Here is a 17,184-nt window from a genome sequence, read left to right as displayed (position 1 = left end):
TTCATGATGTCCTTGCTATCCAAGGTTCTCTTCCAGAGCATTAATAATCTTTTCTATATAGCATCTAATGTAACAAGCCTTAAAGGTCCTCAGTCCCCTAATCTAGAGACTGAATTAGAGACGTGCTTGGGTGCAGGTGGACCACTTCAACACCTTTGGTGTTGAACTCACAGGTTTTGGGTGGCCAGAGGCATTGTCTAATATGAAAAAAATTTTTAAAGGCAGTCCCTTACTGGCAAGGTACTTCCTGACTTCAGGAACAATGCACTGATGGGACCAATCCAGAAAAAGGGTTCTCATTCAGGCCTTCTTGTACAACAAAAAGACTGGAAGCTGGCATTTATCTTTTCCTTTCAAAGCTCAGCATTAACAGCTTTATAGAGAAGGGTAAATATCATAAATTGGAATGCATTTGCACAAAACAGTTAGCTAACCCTTCCTGCATTAAATTCTGGTGCTCACTAATCTTCCTTACTAATAAATGTCTTCTGTAGCATTATTTCCAGAACAGGGTACTTTCATCTGCATTAAAAACCTGTTCAGGGGATTTTCTTAATAGGATCTGATCTGGGAACTCATCTGCTGTCTCCTGGACGGCAGAAGCTGCTTCTCCAGTTATTTTGACATTTTTTAAGCCAAACTTCTTTCTAAAATTACCAAACCATCTTTGCTGGCACTAAATTCTCCGATCCTTCACTTTTCTTTTGCTTTATGTTGTCGTAAAATGACTGTCTTTCTTGGTCATATCAGAATCTATAGATACGTCTTTCTTATAGTAATCTGCACCCACATAAAAGTTGCATTTTCAATATGAGATAAAAAGGTATTTTGCAAAAAGCAGAAGTGTTTATGCCTGCTGGCATAGCTACAGTGACGACTTTACGTTTCCTTTTCTTTTTACAATGATCCTTACACTAGATTCATTTATCTTGAAATGGTAGGCAATGGCAGATGTCATTCTATGGTACATACCAAGCGAATCAACTTTGTCTTACATTTGCATGACTTTTCTCTGTTTCTTAGGAACACTTACTAGTAGCACTAATGGGACTTCGTATAAGTCCCATGTTGTTATTCAAAAGTTTCCAGCATTGCAGTCAACATGATGAAAAATATATGAGAACCTCATGATCACTTTTTAGGGTAAACACAATTTACTGGAGAGACAAACTGCTGATGTGGAGACGATGAGCAACACACAACATTTTATGCACGTTAACTTGCAATACTTGAGCTCACTGCAACAGCAACAGGCAGTAACTATGAAATTACAATATGACAGCAGTACAGTATTTACTATAGTTAATTTTATGCAGTTAGGATTTAATATTGCATCTTTACTTTTATTTACATTTCTCTCCACTGAGAATGGTGCCATGTACACTCTTAGTGTGTTTAAGTTTTTGATAAATTTTAGTTTAGAATAGATTTGTATATATTTTATGCTAATAATTATTAAAGAAGACTAGTATGTACATATATTTTACACATTCAGGAATACCTAATTAATCTTAATTTTTTGATATTTCTAGGCTATGAAGTTTGTATGCAAATTTTTTCAAATTATCAAAAACCTTTCCAATGTTTACTGAAAAAAATCCACATAATTAGAGCTGCACAGTTCAAACTTAAATTGTTCAAGGGTCAACTGGGTATGCATATATGCACATAAAAAATAACAAATAGCCTTCATTTCATATAAAAGCAACAAAGATATAATACTCATGAATATACTCATCAAGAAACATGTAAATTATAAGTAAGGAAAACTTGAAACATCCTTTAAGAAGACAAAAACTTGCTTAAAACAGAAAATCAACTGGTGAGAGACACTCCATGTTTTTTAATAGAAAGACTCAAGTCATGAAGACGTTAGTCTTCCCTCAGTTCAATGAGAAATTTGTCACAACTTTTAAAAAACCATTACGCATATTTCTGAATATAGAAAGCTGATTTTAAAGCCTACACAGAAAAATAAATACGCAAGATAGCCAAGAAAATTCAGAAAAACAAGAGTAAGAAGGAGAGCAAGAACACGTCTAGACCTACCAGATACTAAAATATACCAAAAAGCCTCAAAAATTGGAGTGTGAAATTGGTCCATGAATAGACAGACCAACAGAAAACAAAACAAAGTCCAAAACAGGTCTAGATGCAAATGGAATTTTAGTTAATAAAGGCAGCATCACCAACCAAGGGGAGCAATGTTTAGCTCTGTAATGAACAGGGAGAAACCAGGCAGCAATTCAGAAAAAAGATGAAGCTGGGTCTATACCCACATAAAATATGCTATGAAAACCTCCAAAGGATCAATGAACAATTTAAATGTTAAAAAAAAAAAAAAAAAAAATGCTGGTGGGGCAATGAACGAAAGATAATCAAGAATATTCAACCTCACTAATTATACAAATGCAAATTAAAACCTCATTAAAAGGCCGGGAGCAGTGGCTCACGGCTGTAATCCTATAATTTTGGGAGGCTGAAGCAAGAGAATCACTAGAGCCCAGGAGTTTGAGATCAGCCTGCACAACAAAGTGAGACACCATATCTACAAAGTATCAAAAAATTAGCTGGGGCTTGTAGCACACACCTGCGGTCCAGGCTACATAGGAGGCTAAGGCAGGAGGTTTGCTTGAGCCCAGGAAACTGAGGCATGTTCACGACATTGCCTTGCAGTCTGGGTGACAGAGCAAGACCCTGTCCCATAAAAACTAAATTAAAAACCTCATTAAAATACTTAAAATAGGAAGATAAAGATATCTATTAGATTGACAAATATCCCAAGTTTGGCAACACACAGTGTCAGTGAGGATGTAGGGAAATAGGCCCTCACTGTGGGAGTCCAAAACAGTCCAGCTGATGGAAGGAATTCTAGTAATATCTACGAAAATTATAAATAAATTCCCCTTTGATCCAGCAATCCTATTATTGAGGATCTATTCTACAGATACATCTGCACAAGACTAAAACGACATGTGATTACTGTCATGCATGGTTTGAAATAGCAAAAGACTGATAGAACCCAGGAACAGAATATGGTACTATGGTACACCCATGCATAGAAGACAACAAAGCTGTGAAAAAGTGAATAAGGAATATTTTCATGATTTCTTACATCAGATCTCCTAGATATACTTTTATATGAAAAAGCAAGGTACAGAACGGTATACGCAGTACATTAACTTTTGGTAAGAGAAACAAGACTACATGTTCATAGTTTCAAGTACTGAATAAAAAATGAAAAGGATAAACAAAAAACTAGTAAAAAATGGTCCACCCATAGGAGGTAAGTGTGGGGGTAAGAAGGTAAAAGGGACGAGGTGGGGATACAACTTCTCTGTTTTAGTTTTTGAATCATAGCTAATCAAAAATAATTGTATTAAAATAAAGTAAGTTACAGAAGAATAGCTCTGGATTCTTACCTGAGAAGGGACACTTTTTGGTGGTTCTATGCGTATAGAAGGATCCCACTCTCCTGGAGGTAGGACAGTTACTTGATCTAAAAATTCATCAATTCCAGATAAGAGGTCATTTCTGTCTTTTGCTTTATAAGCTACATCATGGAAGATCTAAGTGAAAAAAATATTGAGTAAAAAGATTTTAAAGCTGAAAAAAAAACTCTACACATAGTCCACTCTGGATATCACAAATAGCTTCGCAATAAAGATAATCACCTGAACTCTTATCTCAGGCAGGTATTCAGCCCACCCTGGGTAACAGCTATACAAAGTAATCCACTCAGTATTATCAGATGAATAACAACAAGAAACAATGAAAGAGAACAGCTACATGTTTAGAACAATTTTTTAAAAATAAAATTTTGCCTGGGAAATAGTAATTGATTAGAAAATAAAACACTGTAGCATGTCACTCTACTTCTATGACATTTAAATGTCATTTATCCTAAGAAAATAGTCATGGATATGCAAACAACTTTACTTAAATAGTTTATTTAATGATCAATAGCTACTGGCTAACTACTAACTGCTAAAATACAATTCTAAGCATTGTGGATAATGTGATGGTGACAGGTAAGGCAAGTTTCCCTATATATTCAATAACCTTTTTTTCTAGGAGGAAAGACAGTGAAACGTGTTATTAAATAATTATAGGTATTGATAGATGTTCTGATAAAAAGAACGTAGGGTACAGAGAGGGAAACAGATGGGAAGGAACAAAGTAGCCAGGAAAGTTCTCTTGAAGGAGGTAACTGACCAGGCACAGTGGCTCATGCCTGTTAATTCCAGCACTTTGGGAGGCCGAGGTAGGCAGATCGCCTGAGGTGAAGAGTTTGAGACCAGCCTTGCCAACATGGTGACACCCCATCTCTACTAAAAGTACAAAATTAGCCAGGCATGGTGGTGCACGCCTGTAATCCCAGTTATTCAAGAAGCTGACGCAGGAGAACTGCGCCACAACGCCCAGCTAATTTTTGTATTTTTAATAGAGATGGAGTTTCACCATGTTGGCCAGGCTGGTCTCAAACTCCCGACCTCAAGTGATCCACCCACCTCGGCCTCCCAAAGTGCTGGGATTACAGGAGTGAGCCACTGCACCCAGCCAAAAGTTTAAATTTAAATTTCACTATATGATAGGAAGTCATTAATACCTTTGGACAAAGGAAATGATACATTCAAATTTGCATGTTACTGAGAGTACAGAGAAAAATACTATACAATAAAGACCCATAAAGGCTACCTGAATCCACAAATCAAAGGCTAAACCAGAGAAATGGCAGTAGAGATGGAAAGAATATGACAGATTAAATGCAAAACACATTGAAGAGGTAAAAAGAATCTGGTGACTGGCTGGTTGAAAGAGGAAAGAAAAATGGGACAGGCACGGTGGCTCACGCCTGTAATCCCAGCACTTTGGGAGGCCAAGGGGGGCGGATCATGAGGTCAGGAGATTGAGACCATCCTGGCCAACATGGTGAAATCCCGTCTCTTCTAAAAATACAAAAAAATTAGCTGGGCATGGTGGTGTGTGTCTGTAGTCCCAGCTACTCAGGAGGCTGAGGCAGGAGAATTGCAGTGAGCCGAGATTGCACCACTGCACTCCAGCCTGGCAACACAGTGAGACTTCGTCTCCACAAAAAAAAAAAAAAAAAGAAAAAAGAAAACTTAGGTCAGGTTCAGATATGGGGCATTTCAAATACCCTTGGGACACACAGCATTGATGTTTGGCAAGAATCTGATTACAAATCTCTCTTCAAAAGAAAGACAAGGTCCTGATTAACATGTAGGTTATCGTCAAAGATCAGGACCCCATATCAGAGAAATTTACAGGAAAAAAAATGTTCTGAGGAAAACCTAGAGAAATTATATTCTGAAATCCAGGATTTAAAAAATCCCAAAATTTCAAAAGTTCAAGAAGGTAGTCAATAATTACAAATGTTTAAAACAAAAAAAAATTTTTAAGTACCCACTGATCTTGAAATAAAGGTCTTAAAAACCTAACTGAAGGCAAATAGCTGAGGAGTAAATACAAGATAAAACAGTATACACAGCAAGGAAAAGTTTTAAAGCTTCATTATGAAAGAAAAGAGAACTACAATTTAATATACACTGTATGCTGCATAATCAGTGTATACTTCAAAGAGACTTGGGTATTTTGATTACCTCATCTGTCATGAGAGTGGCTATTGATCTTCCAATTTCATGGTACTGTGGTGCCTTGCCTGCTGGACCCAATAACAAAAACAAAAACCTAAGGAAATATGAAAATACAGATTTATAATAAACATCATACACCCACAAATCTAGGCAATCATAAAAAAGAAACCATTCCAATATAAAGAAACAACACTCAGACATCTTTTCTACTCCCCCACACCAATCACTGAAAAAAGATGGCAACTCCACCTAGACTAATTAGGAAATCACAGAACTAGGAAAAGCATCCATAATTAACTTTCTACCAAACTCCTGACCTCAGGTGATCCACCCGCCTCGGCCTCCCAAAGTGCTGGGATTACAGGCGTGAGTCACCGCACCCAGCCGATATTTATTTTATTGTACTTTTTAGTTCCAAAAAGAAAACGATTTTATACCCTATTCATAGTGGTCTTATATTCAAAGTACTTGGTACAATGACTGAATATTAAATATTAAAATGAGCTTTTGGCTGGGCACAGTGGCTCACACCTGTAATCCCAATACTTTGGGTGGCCAAGACAGGCAGATCACTTAAGTAGGAGTTTGAGACCAGCTGGGACAATGGCAAAACACCATATCTACTACAAATACAAAACTTAGCTGGGCGTGGTGCCGCACACCTGTGATCCAGGCTACTAGGGAGGCTGAGGCAGGAGAATCGCTTGAACCTGGGAGGTGGAGGTTGCAGTGAGCTGAAATTCTGCCACTGCACTCCAGCTTGGATGACAAAGTGAGATTGTCTCAAAAATAAGATAAAATTAAATAAAATGAGCTTTTATTACATAAATCAACACGCTTGTTCATTCACTGGATAAAAACTTGTAGATTTTGAAAATGCTTAGAGAATGTTACTTGGAACTAACTCTTTACCTGGTTGGAACAGGGACCTCAGTCAACCCTGTGAGGAGGACAGCAGGAGCCAGTCTCACAAATGCAATTATAGGCCTTTCCAAAAAGTCTACTTCGCCCACCAGGACATTGGATGCCTCAGCACCCGTAGGAATTTTTCTCATGAAATTCATATCAACCTATTGACAAATAAAGAATAATTAAAATTAAAGTTTCCATGGTACTTGTAAGACTAGAGAGAAATAGGAAAGAAAAACTGCTTTATAAGACTACTATTTGCTAATCAAAACTTGTGATCTAATGAATGTTTAAAATGTCAAAATTTTCACAACTATAAAGAATGGAGTAGACAAATACAAAAGAGCAAGCAAACATATTTGAATCAATGCTACTGTTTTAACTGTCACAATCTTTACTACTTCAGAGATCTAAATTATCAAACATGAACTTGAGAAATTATTCAATGAATACTGCACTATTCATTAAAAACTATTAAGGACAAATATATAGCTCACAAACTAAACAATGGTTCATGAAATTATACACAGTGCTAAAAAATATCCATGGTTTTATATTACTTAACCTTAGAAATAAATGAATTGGATCCTTTACATTTTATGTAAAGTCCCCCTAAAAACAAACCAAAAAAGAACTCTGGGCGTTCCCCAGTATTTTCATTAAGAGGAAAAAAATCATAACTTTTATTTCATTAGTAGTATTTTTGATACAAGGTCTCACTCTATTGCCCAGGCTGGAGTACAGTGGCAGGAACATAGCTCACTGTAAACCTCAAACTCCCGGACTTAAGCAGTCCTCGCACCTTGGCCTCCCAAGTAGCTGAGACGACAGGCATGCGCCACCATGCCTGGCTAATTTTTGTTGCTTTTTGTAGAAGTGTGGGGCTTGCTATATCGCCCAGGCTGGTCTTGAAGTCCTGGCCAAGTGATTCTCTTGCCTCAGCCTCCCAAAACACAGGGATTATAGGCATGAACCACTGTGCCTGGCCCCTTGTTTTCATTTAAAACAAAAATCTACAGCCCTTACTGGCACAGATATATGATAATGCTATAGTAGTAAAATTTAGTTTTCTGTGTATAATTACAAGGAAAAGGTTACACATGATATCAAACTATGTGAACTTCATTTATACACAGTTTCACACAAGTCACTAAACAACCACTTACAGGGCTATCTATGAAAAATAAAACCAGCACTTACAGCGGGCCTCTTGAGTCCCACACCCAGTGTGCCACAACTACAGTGCCAGGAGGCAGACTCCTGCCCAACAGGAGACAAGGAGGTATACACAAAGATAGGCCAAGTAAAAAAAAGTAAGACTGTGACAGAGGAAGAAAAATAAATGGCAACTGCCATGCCTAGAGGAACTCTATAATGTAAATTATATTAATTTATTCACTTAAGAAATAAATTGCAATTTTGCTACTGAGTACTTTGCACTATCTGAAATAACGTGAGCACCAGTAAAATATGATCAGGATAGATCAGAAAAATTTAAAATACAACAGTCTTTCTGCACAGCCAATGTCCGTAATGCAAGGCTTCCTATAGTTTTAGACTACAACACTCAACAAAGCTATAATGCAAACCATTTAAACTCGTTTTCTGTAAAATATATCTTGTAGACTTTTCATCAAAGAACAAAAGGCTTAAGAAATGAAATCTGCTTGACATAATTACATTTATTAAAAAGTCTTATACTGGATACAAAAATATTAAAATACCATGAACATCCACCTATAGCAAATTAATATTACTAAAAAATTAGTGGCTAGATAGAATCAATTGTTTGTAAGAAATACTCATAAAGTACATTTTAAATTCAGTTATAATTTGAACTTATTAGTCTTTTACCCTGTTCTTTTAAATGAAGGTTTATCTATTTCAACAAAACACTCATTTACCAAAATTTTAAAAATCATAGTTCACACAGGTATTTTTTTAAAATCCACGCCTTTACCTACCCCTGGGGAAGCACCAATATATTTCTCAGTGCCATTCCAAAAGTACTAACGCCATAAGACAGTAATTCTGGGATCGCATTACAGCCCAGGAAAGACTGAATCACTAGTGCTGTAACATCACTCCCAGAATTAACCTTCTAGTGGTGGTAGCTCCAGAACAATGACTGTAGTTCAAAAAGTACTAACGTTTCACGGTATCTATGGATAGGTGTGGATGGAAATATCGTATTACTCACATATTCTTTTTCAGAATTTCTAACACTAGTAATGGTGTAAAGTTACTCAAGTACTCACAGGTTAACTGTAACCCTTCTCACAGTTGTTTACCTTAAATTAATATATCACAGGCATCACATGCAGGTTTGTAAGCACCAGTCTACTAAAAAATTACTATAATCAATGTTAATAAAGCCACAAGTTACTACCTATTTTCTCAATAAGAATAATTGTGAGAATTTTCAGTTAATGATAGAATTACCTTGCTGAAGTCAACAGTACTATTTTCTCTGCTTCCACCACTTCCATTACCTTTAATTTCTCCACTTTTACTATTGTCCAAGTTTCCAGGAGCAGACTGGGGAGAGGCCAAAATACCTATGTTTAAAGACAAATTCCAAATTAGTAAGAAGAAAATTTACTTTGCAACCTGACTTTGCTCACATTCTGAAAGTGATGATTTATTAATATAATAAAAGCAAATGTGCAAGGTCAAAAAAAAAAGTGCCCAGTGTTAGTAACATACCAGCAAAACTAGAACAACGTTTTAAGTAATAATAAAGCTACACATTTTAATATTTAAAATAATACAATTAGAATTTACAAAAATTGTGGCCTTTTGCAAAAAGAAAAAAAAGTGAGTTGGTGTGAACCACAAAAGATAGAAGACCTGAGTCTGATTACCATTAAAAATACTTAGGGAATATACTTTTAATTATCACAAACATGTGAACTGCATGGAGCTTAATGAAGCCTAGCTATACTTAGCATGCTTTCAACAATAAATTCTCTGACAAACCCTAAGTGTAACTCAGAAAAAAGCTACATTAAATAAATGCAGGTTGAATTAACATAATCTCCAATAATCAGAAGTTTCCTCAAGACTTTTCATTTTTCTTTGGTAACATTTATGTCTATAATACCTATTGTCATTACTCTTAAGAAATCCAACTTTAAAATATAATAAGCAAGTTTTTTACAATGAAATTGGCAGAGTAAGGGTTTTATAACCAAAGGGATCTGTGTTTAAATTATGCACACTCTGCCACTTTGTATCTATGTGACTGTAAGCAACTCACTCCATCTCTAAAAGTCAGACAAACTCATAAAAATAGCTTATTTGGATTAGATATAATAGTTGTTTGAATTGCAAAGGACAGACACATATTGAAGCATTAGTATATTCATTTCAAAACTGACATTCAACACCAACATTTCACAATAATAAAATAAAAACACTGCTTAATATGAGACTAACCATTAACATTATGAATTCTAATTCTGCAAAAAAGTTAAAATTAAAAAATTTTAAATTCAGCCGGGTGCGGTAGCTCACACCTGTAATCCCAGCACTCTGGGAGGCCAAGGTGGGTGGATCACCTGAGGTCAGGAGTTCAAGACCAGTCTGGCCAACATGGTGAAATCCCATCTCTACTAAAAATACAAAATTAGTTGGGCGTGGTGGTGTGTGCCTGTATTTGGGAGGCTGAGGCAGGAGAACTGATTGAACCCAGGAGGCAGAGGTTGCAGTGAACCAATATTGCGTCATTGCACTCCAGCCTGGGCAACGAGAGAGAAATTCCGTCTTTAAAAAAAAAAAAAAAAATAGGGCCAGGCGCTGTGGCTCACGCCTGTAATCTCAGCACTTTGGGAGGCCAAGGCAGGCAGATCACCACCTGAGGTCAGGAGTTTGAGACCAGCCTGACCAACATGGAGAAACACCCTCTCTACTAAAACTACAAAACTAGTCGGGCGTGGTGGAGCATGCCTGTAATCCCAGATACTCGGGAGGCGGAGGCAAAAGAATTGCTTGCACCCAGGAGGCAGAGGTTGCAGTGAGCCAAGATTGTGCCACTGCACTCCAGCCTGGCCAACAAGAGCAAAACTCTGTCTCAAAAAATATATATATATTTAAATTCAAGTGCACTACACAGACTTCTACTATTAGGTTGGTGCAATTTCCTTTGCTCCAACCTAATATTAAATGCATCTCATTTTTTCAAAACATCCAAGGTTTTCTAGTGCAAGAATACTGACTAATAATTCATAAGACATTGAATATTATAGCAGGAAAAGGTACTGAAATACAACAGACTTGACTTTTTGTCTTAACTGTCCCATGCACAGCAACACATGGAAGTTCAGTTAAAATCTGTTCTGTGGTTAGACTCTATAAGGTCCGAAGATGTACTGGTAATCAAGCTCCAGAATTTAAAGTACATCAGATATACTTGACACATCTAAAGGAGTTTTCACTTTTGTAAAACAGAATATACTATAACCAATGAATACTGAAACTAAGTCTTCTGGGTTTATGGCTTATGCTTAATGACAGAGACTTCCCTGTAAATACCTAAACTACAAAGTTGATGTGATGAAAAATCTTAATTTGCAATCTATTTAGCCATGTGCTTATTTTCTGGAAAAGTTAAACAATTCCGAAATAAAAATGTTTTCCCAAGCCTTAACTCATTTCTTACAATCTTAGCTTGGCACACCAAGAAGATTCCTCTTCTTTGACCTTTGTCCCTAAGCTTCCAGAAGAGTCCCTGCCTTGCTCAAGAGATAAAAAGTTAACCAGTATTTTTCAGTGACTTCCAACTACTTCCACACAAGAAAATCAAGAATACCATTAGGCCCTGGTGGCAAATGCAGCTGAGCATTACATACTTCCAAAGGCTAAATGTATTCCACCTGTGTATGTATAATCAAAAGCATACATAATGCACAGTTTTCCAGAATAGTCCTAGCTGCCAGATTTGAGGGAGAAAAGTGCAATGATGAGAAGGCTCTGAGGAAAAGTAAGGCTATCTCAGCAATGAGAGGAAGAAATAATGAAGAACTCAACACTGACCAAGTTAGCAGGTATAACCTGAAGTCACATGGCTAACCTGGTCATCTTGAAAACCGTCCCTTTTTCAAAACTGGCACGCCAGATGCATGCTAGGGTTCTTCATCATTATGATTTGTGTATCTTTCCCAACCTCAGCTAAACTAAAACTGTTTTCTCAATCAGTCAATCTCCCTACTCCTATAATAAATTCCTAGGATTCAAAATTAAATGAGCAAATTACCAAAAAATAAAGCTATCATTAGCACAAACACAGAAGGACGATATTACTTTGCTTTAAGGAAAAAAAAAAATGTATTCATAAGTAAATCAAAGATATCAACATTTTCTGTCATTAAAAATTTGAAAGTGAGGTAGTTAGAGCAATGGTGCCCCACCAGGAAAGATTATGACCTCCAAGGAACTTGTGGCAATGTCTGGAGACATATTTGGTTGTCACAACTCGGGGATGCTACAGGCAGCTAGCCAAGGATACTGCTAAACGTCCTATAAAGCACAGGACTGCTCCCCTGCCACCTGACCACCCAGCCAAGAATCATCCAGCCCAAAATGTGGATAGTGCTGAGATTGAGAACCACTGTGTTAGAAAAAGGTATTTACAAGTACAAAAAATAAATTCACTTCCTTTTTTTTTTCTTTCCCTAGAGATGAGGGTCTCACTATGAACTCCTGGCCTCAAGTGATCCTCCCTCTTGACCTTCTAAAGTGCTGAGATTACACGCATGAGCTACCACGCCCAGCCACAAGTTACATACATATTAATTTATATAATTTATTTATAATTTTATACATATAACTTTTATACATATAATTATCTTCTAAAAAGTAACTAATGGGAAATACCACTTTATTATTATAGGTATGCACAAATTATGACTCCATGACACAAAACTGCATGCTGTTAGTCACTTAAGACATAATAATGCTGAGGCCACTTTCTTCCACTAAGACAGTACCAGATATCAAGGAAACTCCGTTAGAGTTTCTAGGTGCTTTAAGCACCAAAGGTAACTGAACAGGGAATAATGTGTAGCTGTCCCTATTATTGTTCCTCAGCAATTACATACTATCTACAGTTGTCTTTTTAACCGTAATTCTTGTCTTTAGAAATTCCCTGTCTCCTCTCCATTCTAATTTCTTCTGTTCAAAAACGCCGATAAATCTCATCACAAAAACTCATGGGAAAAAAATGTATGTTCGATTCTCAGTTAATTTATCCCCTTAACATGGCCTAAGAAGCCAATGTGAACCTACCTCCCCCTTCCCTCCTGTATAAAATTTATAGTTCCTAATCATTTGTAACACAGAAGCTGGTAAAACAAGAAGTGTTCGTTGTTACTGATCGATGTAATATGGGAAAAATGGAACGAAGTAGCTTTTAAAATCACTTTTGCTCAAGGAAAAATAGTAAATCTTCTTAGTTCTTAAGATTAGAATGCTGATTACTTCTGAATAATTATTTATAGGGTTGTTTTCCTTTTATGTTCAGTTACTTTATCATTAAATTTTATCTTTTTCATGAACTGATAAAGTTCACAATGAAATACTCTACTATAGATTTTGTTGTAAGTGGACCTGAGTTCAAATCCCTGCTCTGGCTGATCTTAACATCTCCCAGTCTTTCTTCACTGAAAAACAGGAATAACACCAACCTCATCAAATCGTTACAAAAATTAGAAACATATTTGAAAAGCACTTATCACTGTATCTGGAACAAACTATAAAACAATGGCAGCCATACTGCTATTTTAACTAATGTCATAATGATTTAGCCATGAAGCTTCTATTTGTACTTTTAAAAGTATATCCTTTTTTGCAACTACAATGACCTTTGGCTAAATGTAATTGGTGTGTTTCCATAAAGCCAAAAGAAAGAGAGGTTTACTTCACAATGATAGGAACACAAGGATTTCCAGTCAGAGGATTTAGGCTATCAGTCACCAGTTGTATGATGCAGGGGAAGACAACTAACTTTTCTAAGTTTCTGAAAATGGGTGTGTCCATCTAATTTACACATATTTGTACACACATTAAAAATAGGCTAATTTAATAACCAAGCTACCACTTAAGTGTTGGATGTTATCAGTATTTTGGAGAAATGTGATAATACTTATGTGATTAAAACCAATGGTTAGTATTAGTATCCATCACATTGAGGCTTAGCTGAAATAGTAAAAAAGTCACTAAAATATACTTATTTTATATTAATTAGGTAGAAAGATATATGTACAAATGTACATGTAGTCAATATAAGGATAAGCCAAATTTTCATACTTTATAGCCCTTAAGTTATAGGCTGGGCGTGGTGGCTCACACCTGTAATCCCAGTACTTTGGGAGGCCAAGGTGAGTGGATCATTTGAAGTCAGGCGTTCAAGACTAGCCTAGTCAACATGGTGAAACCCCGTCTCTACTAAAAAAACAAAAATTATCCAGGTGGTGGTGGCACACGCCTGTAATCCCAGCTACTGAGGAGGCTGAGGCAGGAGAATTATTTGAACACAGGAGGTGGAGGATGCAGTGAGCCGAGATGGTGCCACTACACTCCAGTCTGGGCAACAGAGTGAGAACCTGTCTCCCCCCCTACCCCCCCCACCCCCCAAAAAAAGTCTAAAATGTACTACATTCTTTGGAGAAAAGCATTAAATAGAAAAAAAGGTACGGCTGGGCCTGGTGACTCACACCTATAATCCCAGCATTTTGGGAGGATAAAGCAGGAGGACTGCTTGAGGCCAGGAGTTGAAGACCAGCCTGGGCAACACAGCAAGATCCTGTCTCTACAAAAAAATTACCCAGATGTTGTGGTACGTGCCTGTAGTCTCAGCTACTCAGAACGCTAAGTCAGGAGGAATGCTTGATCCCAGGAGTTCAAGGCTGCAGTGAGCTATGATTGTGGCACTGCACTCCAGCCTGAGTGACAGAGTATGACTCTATCCTATTTAAGGCACATCGCTTCACTATAATTTATTTGTATGTGTTCATTCACCTTATGAGTCAACTTCATGCGCGCGCGCACACACACACACACACACACACACACACACACACACAAAACCAAGCTACCAAGGCGGGACGCAGTGGCTCACACCTGTAATCTCAGCACCTTGGGAGGCCGAGGTGTGTGGACCACTTGAGCCCAGGAGTTCGAGACCAGCCTGGGCAACACAGTGAGACCTGGTCTCTATAAAAATTAATCAGGCATGGTGACATGCCCCTGTGGTCCCAGTTAATTGGGAAGCTGAGGCAGGAGGATTGCTTGAGTCCAGGAGATGGAGGTTGCAGTGAGCTGAGATCATTCCAGCCTCCAGAGCAAGACCCTGTCTCCAAAAAAAGAAAAGAGAATTACCAATCTAAAAAAAGTTCACCCAGCCTGACCAACATGGTAAAAACCTGTCTCTATACAAAAAACACAAAAATTAGCCAGGTGTGGTGGCTCACACCTGTAGTCCCAGCTACTCAGGAGGCTGAGGCATGGGAATCACTTGAACCCGGGTGGCAGAGGTTGCAGTGAGCTGAGATCGCGCCACTGCACTCCAGCCTGGGCAACAGAGTGAGACTCAGTCTAAAAAAATAAAATAAATACATCCATAAATAAATATAAAAAAGTTCATGGCAAATTAAAACATTATAAAAAAGTCTATGTTTTACTGAAGTGTTCAACTGCCTTGACCTCTAAATGTAAGTGAAACTTTTTTAAAAGGCCTTAAATTATGTGTAGTCTTCTTTGTAGTCTTTTTGTAACTCAAATTTTTAATAATCTTACTCTTTTTTATTAGGTTGGTGCAAAAGTAATTAAGTTGTTGCCACTGAAAGTAATTTTTGCCATTGAAAGTGAAGCAAACTTTCAATGGCAAAAACCACAATTACTTTTGCACCAACCTAACACAATATACCATAAAGAAAAAAACATGCAGAAGTCAAAAATAAATTATAAGCATTATCTACATATGCTGCTTAAGCTATGTGCTAAAAGGCATTCCAAGTGCAAGTGACTCAGAGGCAGAAAGCACCACACATGGAGGATTTTGGATAGTTGCCTGGAGTTAAGTCAACATTTTCCTCATTCTTCTGCTCCTCGCCTTTCAGCGCTGCTTCTAAGTCTTCCTCGGGCGGATGAATTACTACTGTGGGAATACCATCACTGGCAGGTGAAACCAGTAGTTCTGGGGCCTGAAGCTGACTCTGTTGGGAACTTCTGGAGGTCAGGCGGCTGATGCTAGGGCTAGAAGGAGGACTGTTTTGAGGGGTGGGTACTGGGGTTGTACACCTTGAGCCTGCAGGGGTTCCAGCTCTTGAAGAAGGAAGAAGATGACCGAGAAGAAGAGATAAAGGTGATTCTCCTCTCAATGAAAGGTTTGAGGCAGACAGACCTGTTCGCAAAGAGTGGCGGGAGGCTGAAAGGCCTTCCCCTGAGATAAAACAAATAAATGAAAAATGATGAAGTTCACTGCAGAAGGCAAATAGAGACATTAAAAAAAAAAATCAATTTACACTATAAATTGCATACTTCAAAGGCCCAAAATTTCAAAGTCATGTTGTGATGGTTAGCATGTCAATTGGGTTTTTACATGTTACAAAGTCACTAAAACGTTGCTTAAAACTGTAATTAGTTCTCAGAACATACAAAAAAAAAAATTGTTAATGACAGATGGTGGGGGCAATATCCTGTTAGAAATTAGAATGACCAATAGCATGGCATTTTTTACAATGACAATATCAATACAAAGTCAATGCTTAAACAATAAATAGCAAATGAAAATATGTAATACAAAATTAATATAATAGAACTCAAACCAAAAACCACCAAAAGTAATAGCTTATATTTAGCGTATTTTTCCTACATTTTACCAAACAGCTATGAGATAATTATGTCTTAGAGAAAAAGTTCATGTTAATATTAATAATTTCTAACTTAAAACTGATATTAAATATTTATAATATTAAGTCAGTAAGACACCATATACAGGTGGTGCTGCTCTCAAGTTTGTAAAAAAACAACAGCAAATAACAGAAATTTTGTAATAAGAGAACCACAATGTCAATTTTAAAGGATACATATTCTTGAGCTCTCTAAAAGTATTAATAAATGTCCTGAAGTATGCTTCTCACTTCTAATATGTAGCAGATACATTAAAACAAATACATATAATTTTTTATTTCACTAGCTAAGAGTGGAGTACTTCTCACCAACAGCAATATGGCAGTAGGTCTAAAATATTTCAAAAGGTCATACATACTTATAATTAAACCCCTCATATTTCTACTAAGTATATCTTAAAATAATAACATTCTCTATGAAAAACATGCAAATACAATAATCAATTCCATATAGCCTAAGTAATCAAAGTTACGTGCTCAAGGGTTTTTAGAAATATTTAAAGGTTAAACTATAATCCATTAGAAAACACCATTTAAACAACAAGCTACATGCAGGAAAAACTCAAATTGTAACTATATTTCAACAAAAGAACATGCTAAAACAGCATTTAAAAGAAAACAGCCAATGTTTTATGATGACCAAATTACAACTGGACAATAAAGAGGAATTACTGCAAATGTAAAGATTAAATAGGGTCCCTCTGGATAAATGAACTTATTTCACCAAAGGAGAGAATATAAACAAAAAATAA

The 17,184-nt window shown here is 36.9% G+C and overlaps 1 protein-coding gene across 7 annotated transcripts in view; it reads right to left on the bottom strand.

The window, feature by feature from the left end:
* Positions 1-17,184, bottom strand: part of SLC4A7 (solute carrier family 4 member 7) — a 107,243-nt gene that overhangs the window by 41,829 nt on the left and 48,230 nt on the right. For 5 of the 7 annotated variants that reach the window (XM_050779450.1, XM_050779453.1, XM_050779449.1 and 2 more), the window contains exons 7-10: positions 8,967-9,082; positions 6,528-6,685; positions 5,622-5,709; positions 3,423-3,569 (exon numbers count right to left, since the gene is read on the bottom strand). In XM_050779450.1, the coding sequence (XP_050635407.1) occupies positions 3,423-3,569; positions 5,622-5,709; positions 6,528-6,685; positions 8,967-9,082 (509 nt within the window). Of the gene's footprint in view, positions 1-3,422; positions 3,570-5,621; positions 5,710-6,527; positions 6,686-8,966; positions 9,083-15,591; positions 15,964-17,184 lie in introns of all 7 variants that reach the window. The other 2 variants (XM_050779455.1, XM_050779456.1) reach the window with 1 other exon arrangement.

Source organism: Macaca thibetana, chromosome 2 (assembly GCF_024542745.1).
Source record: "Macaca thibetana thibetana isolate TM-01 chromosome 2, ASM2454274v1, whole genome shotgun sequence".
Taxonomy (NCBI): Eukaryota; Metazoa; Chordata; class Mammalia; order Primates; family Cercopithecidae; genus Macaca; species Macaca thibetana.
This window is presented reverse-complemented; position numbering and strand designations above follow the sequence as displayed.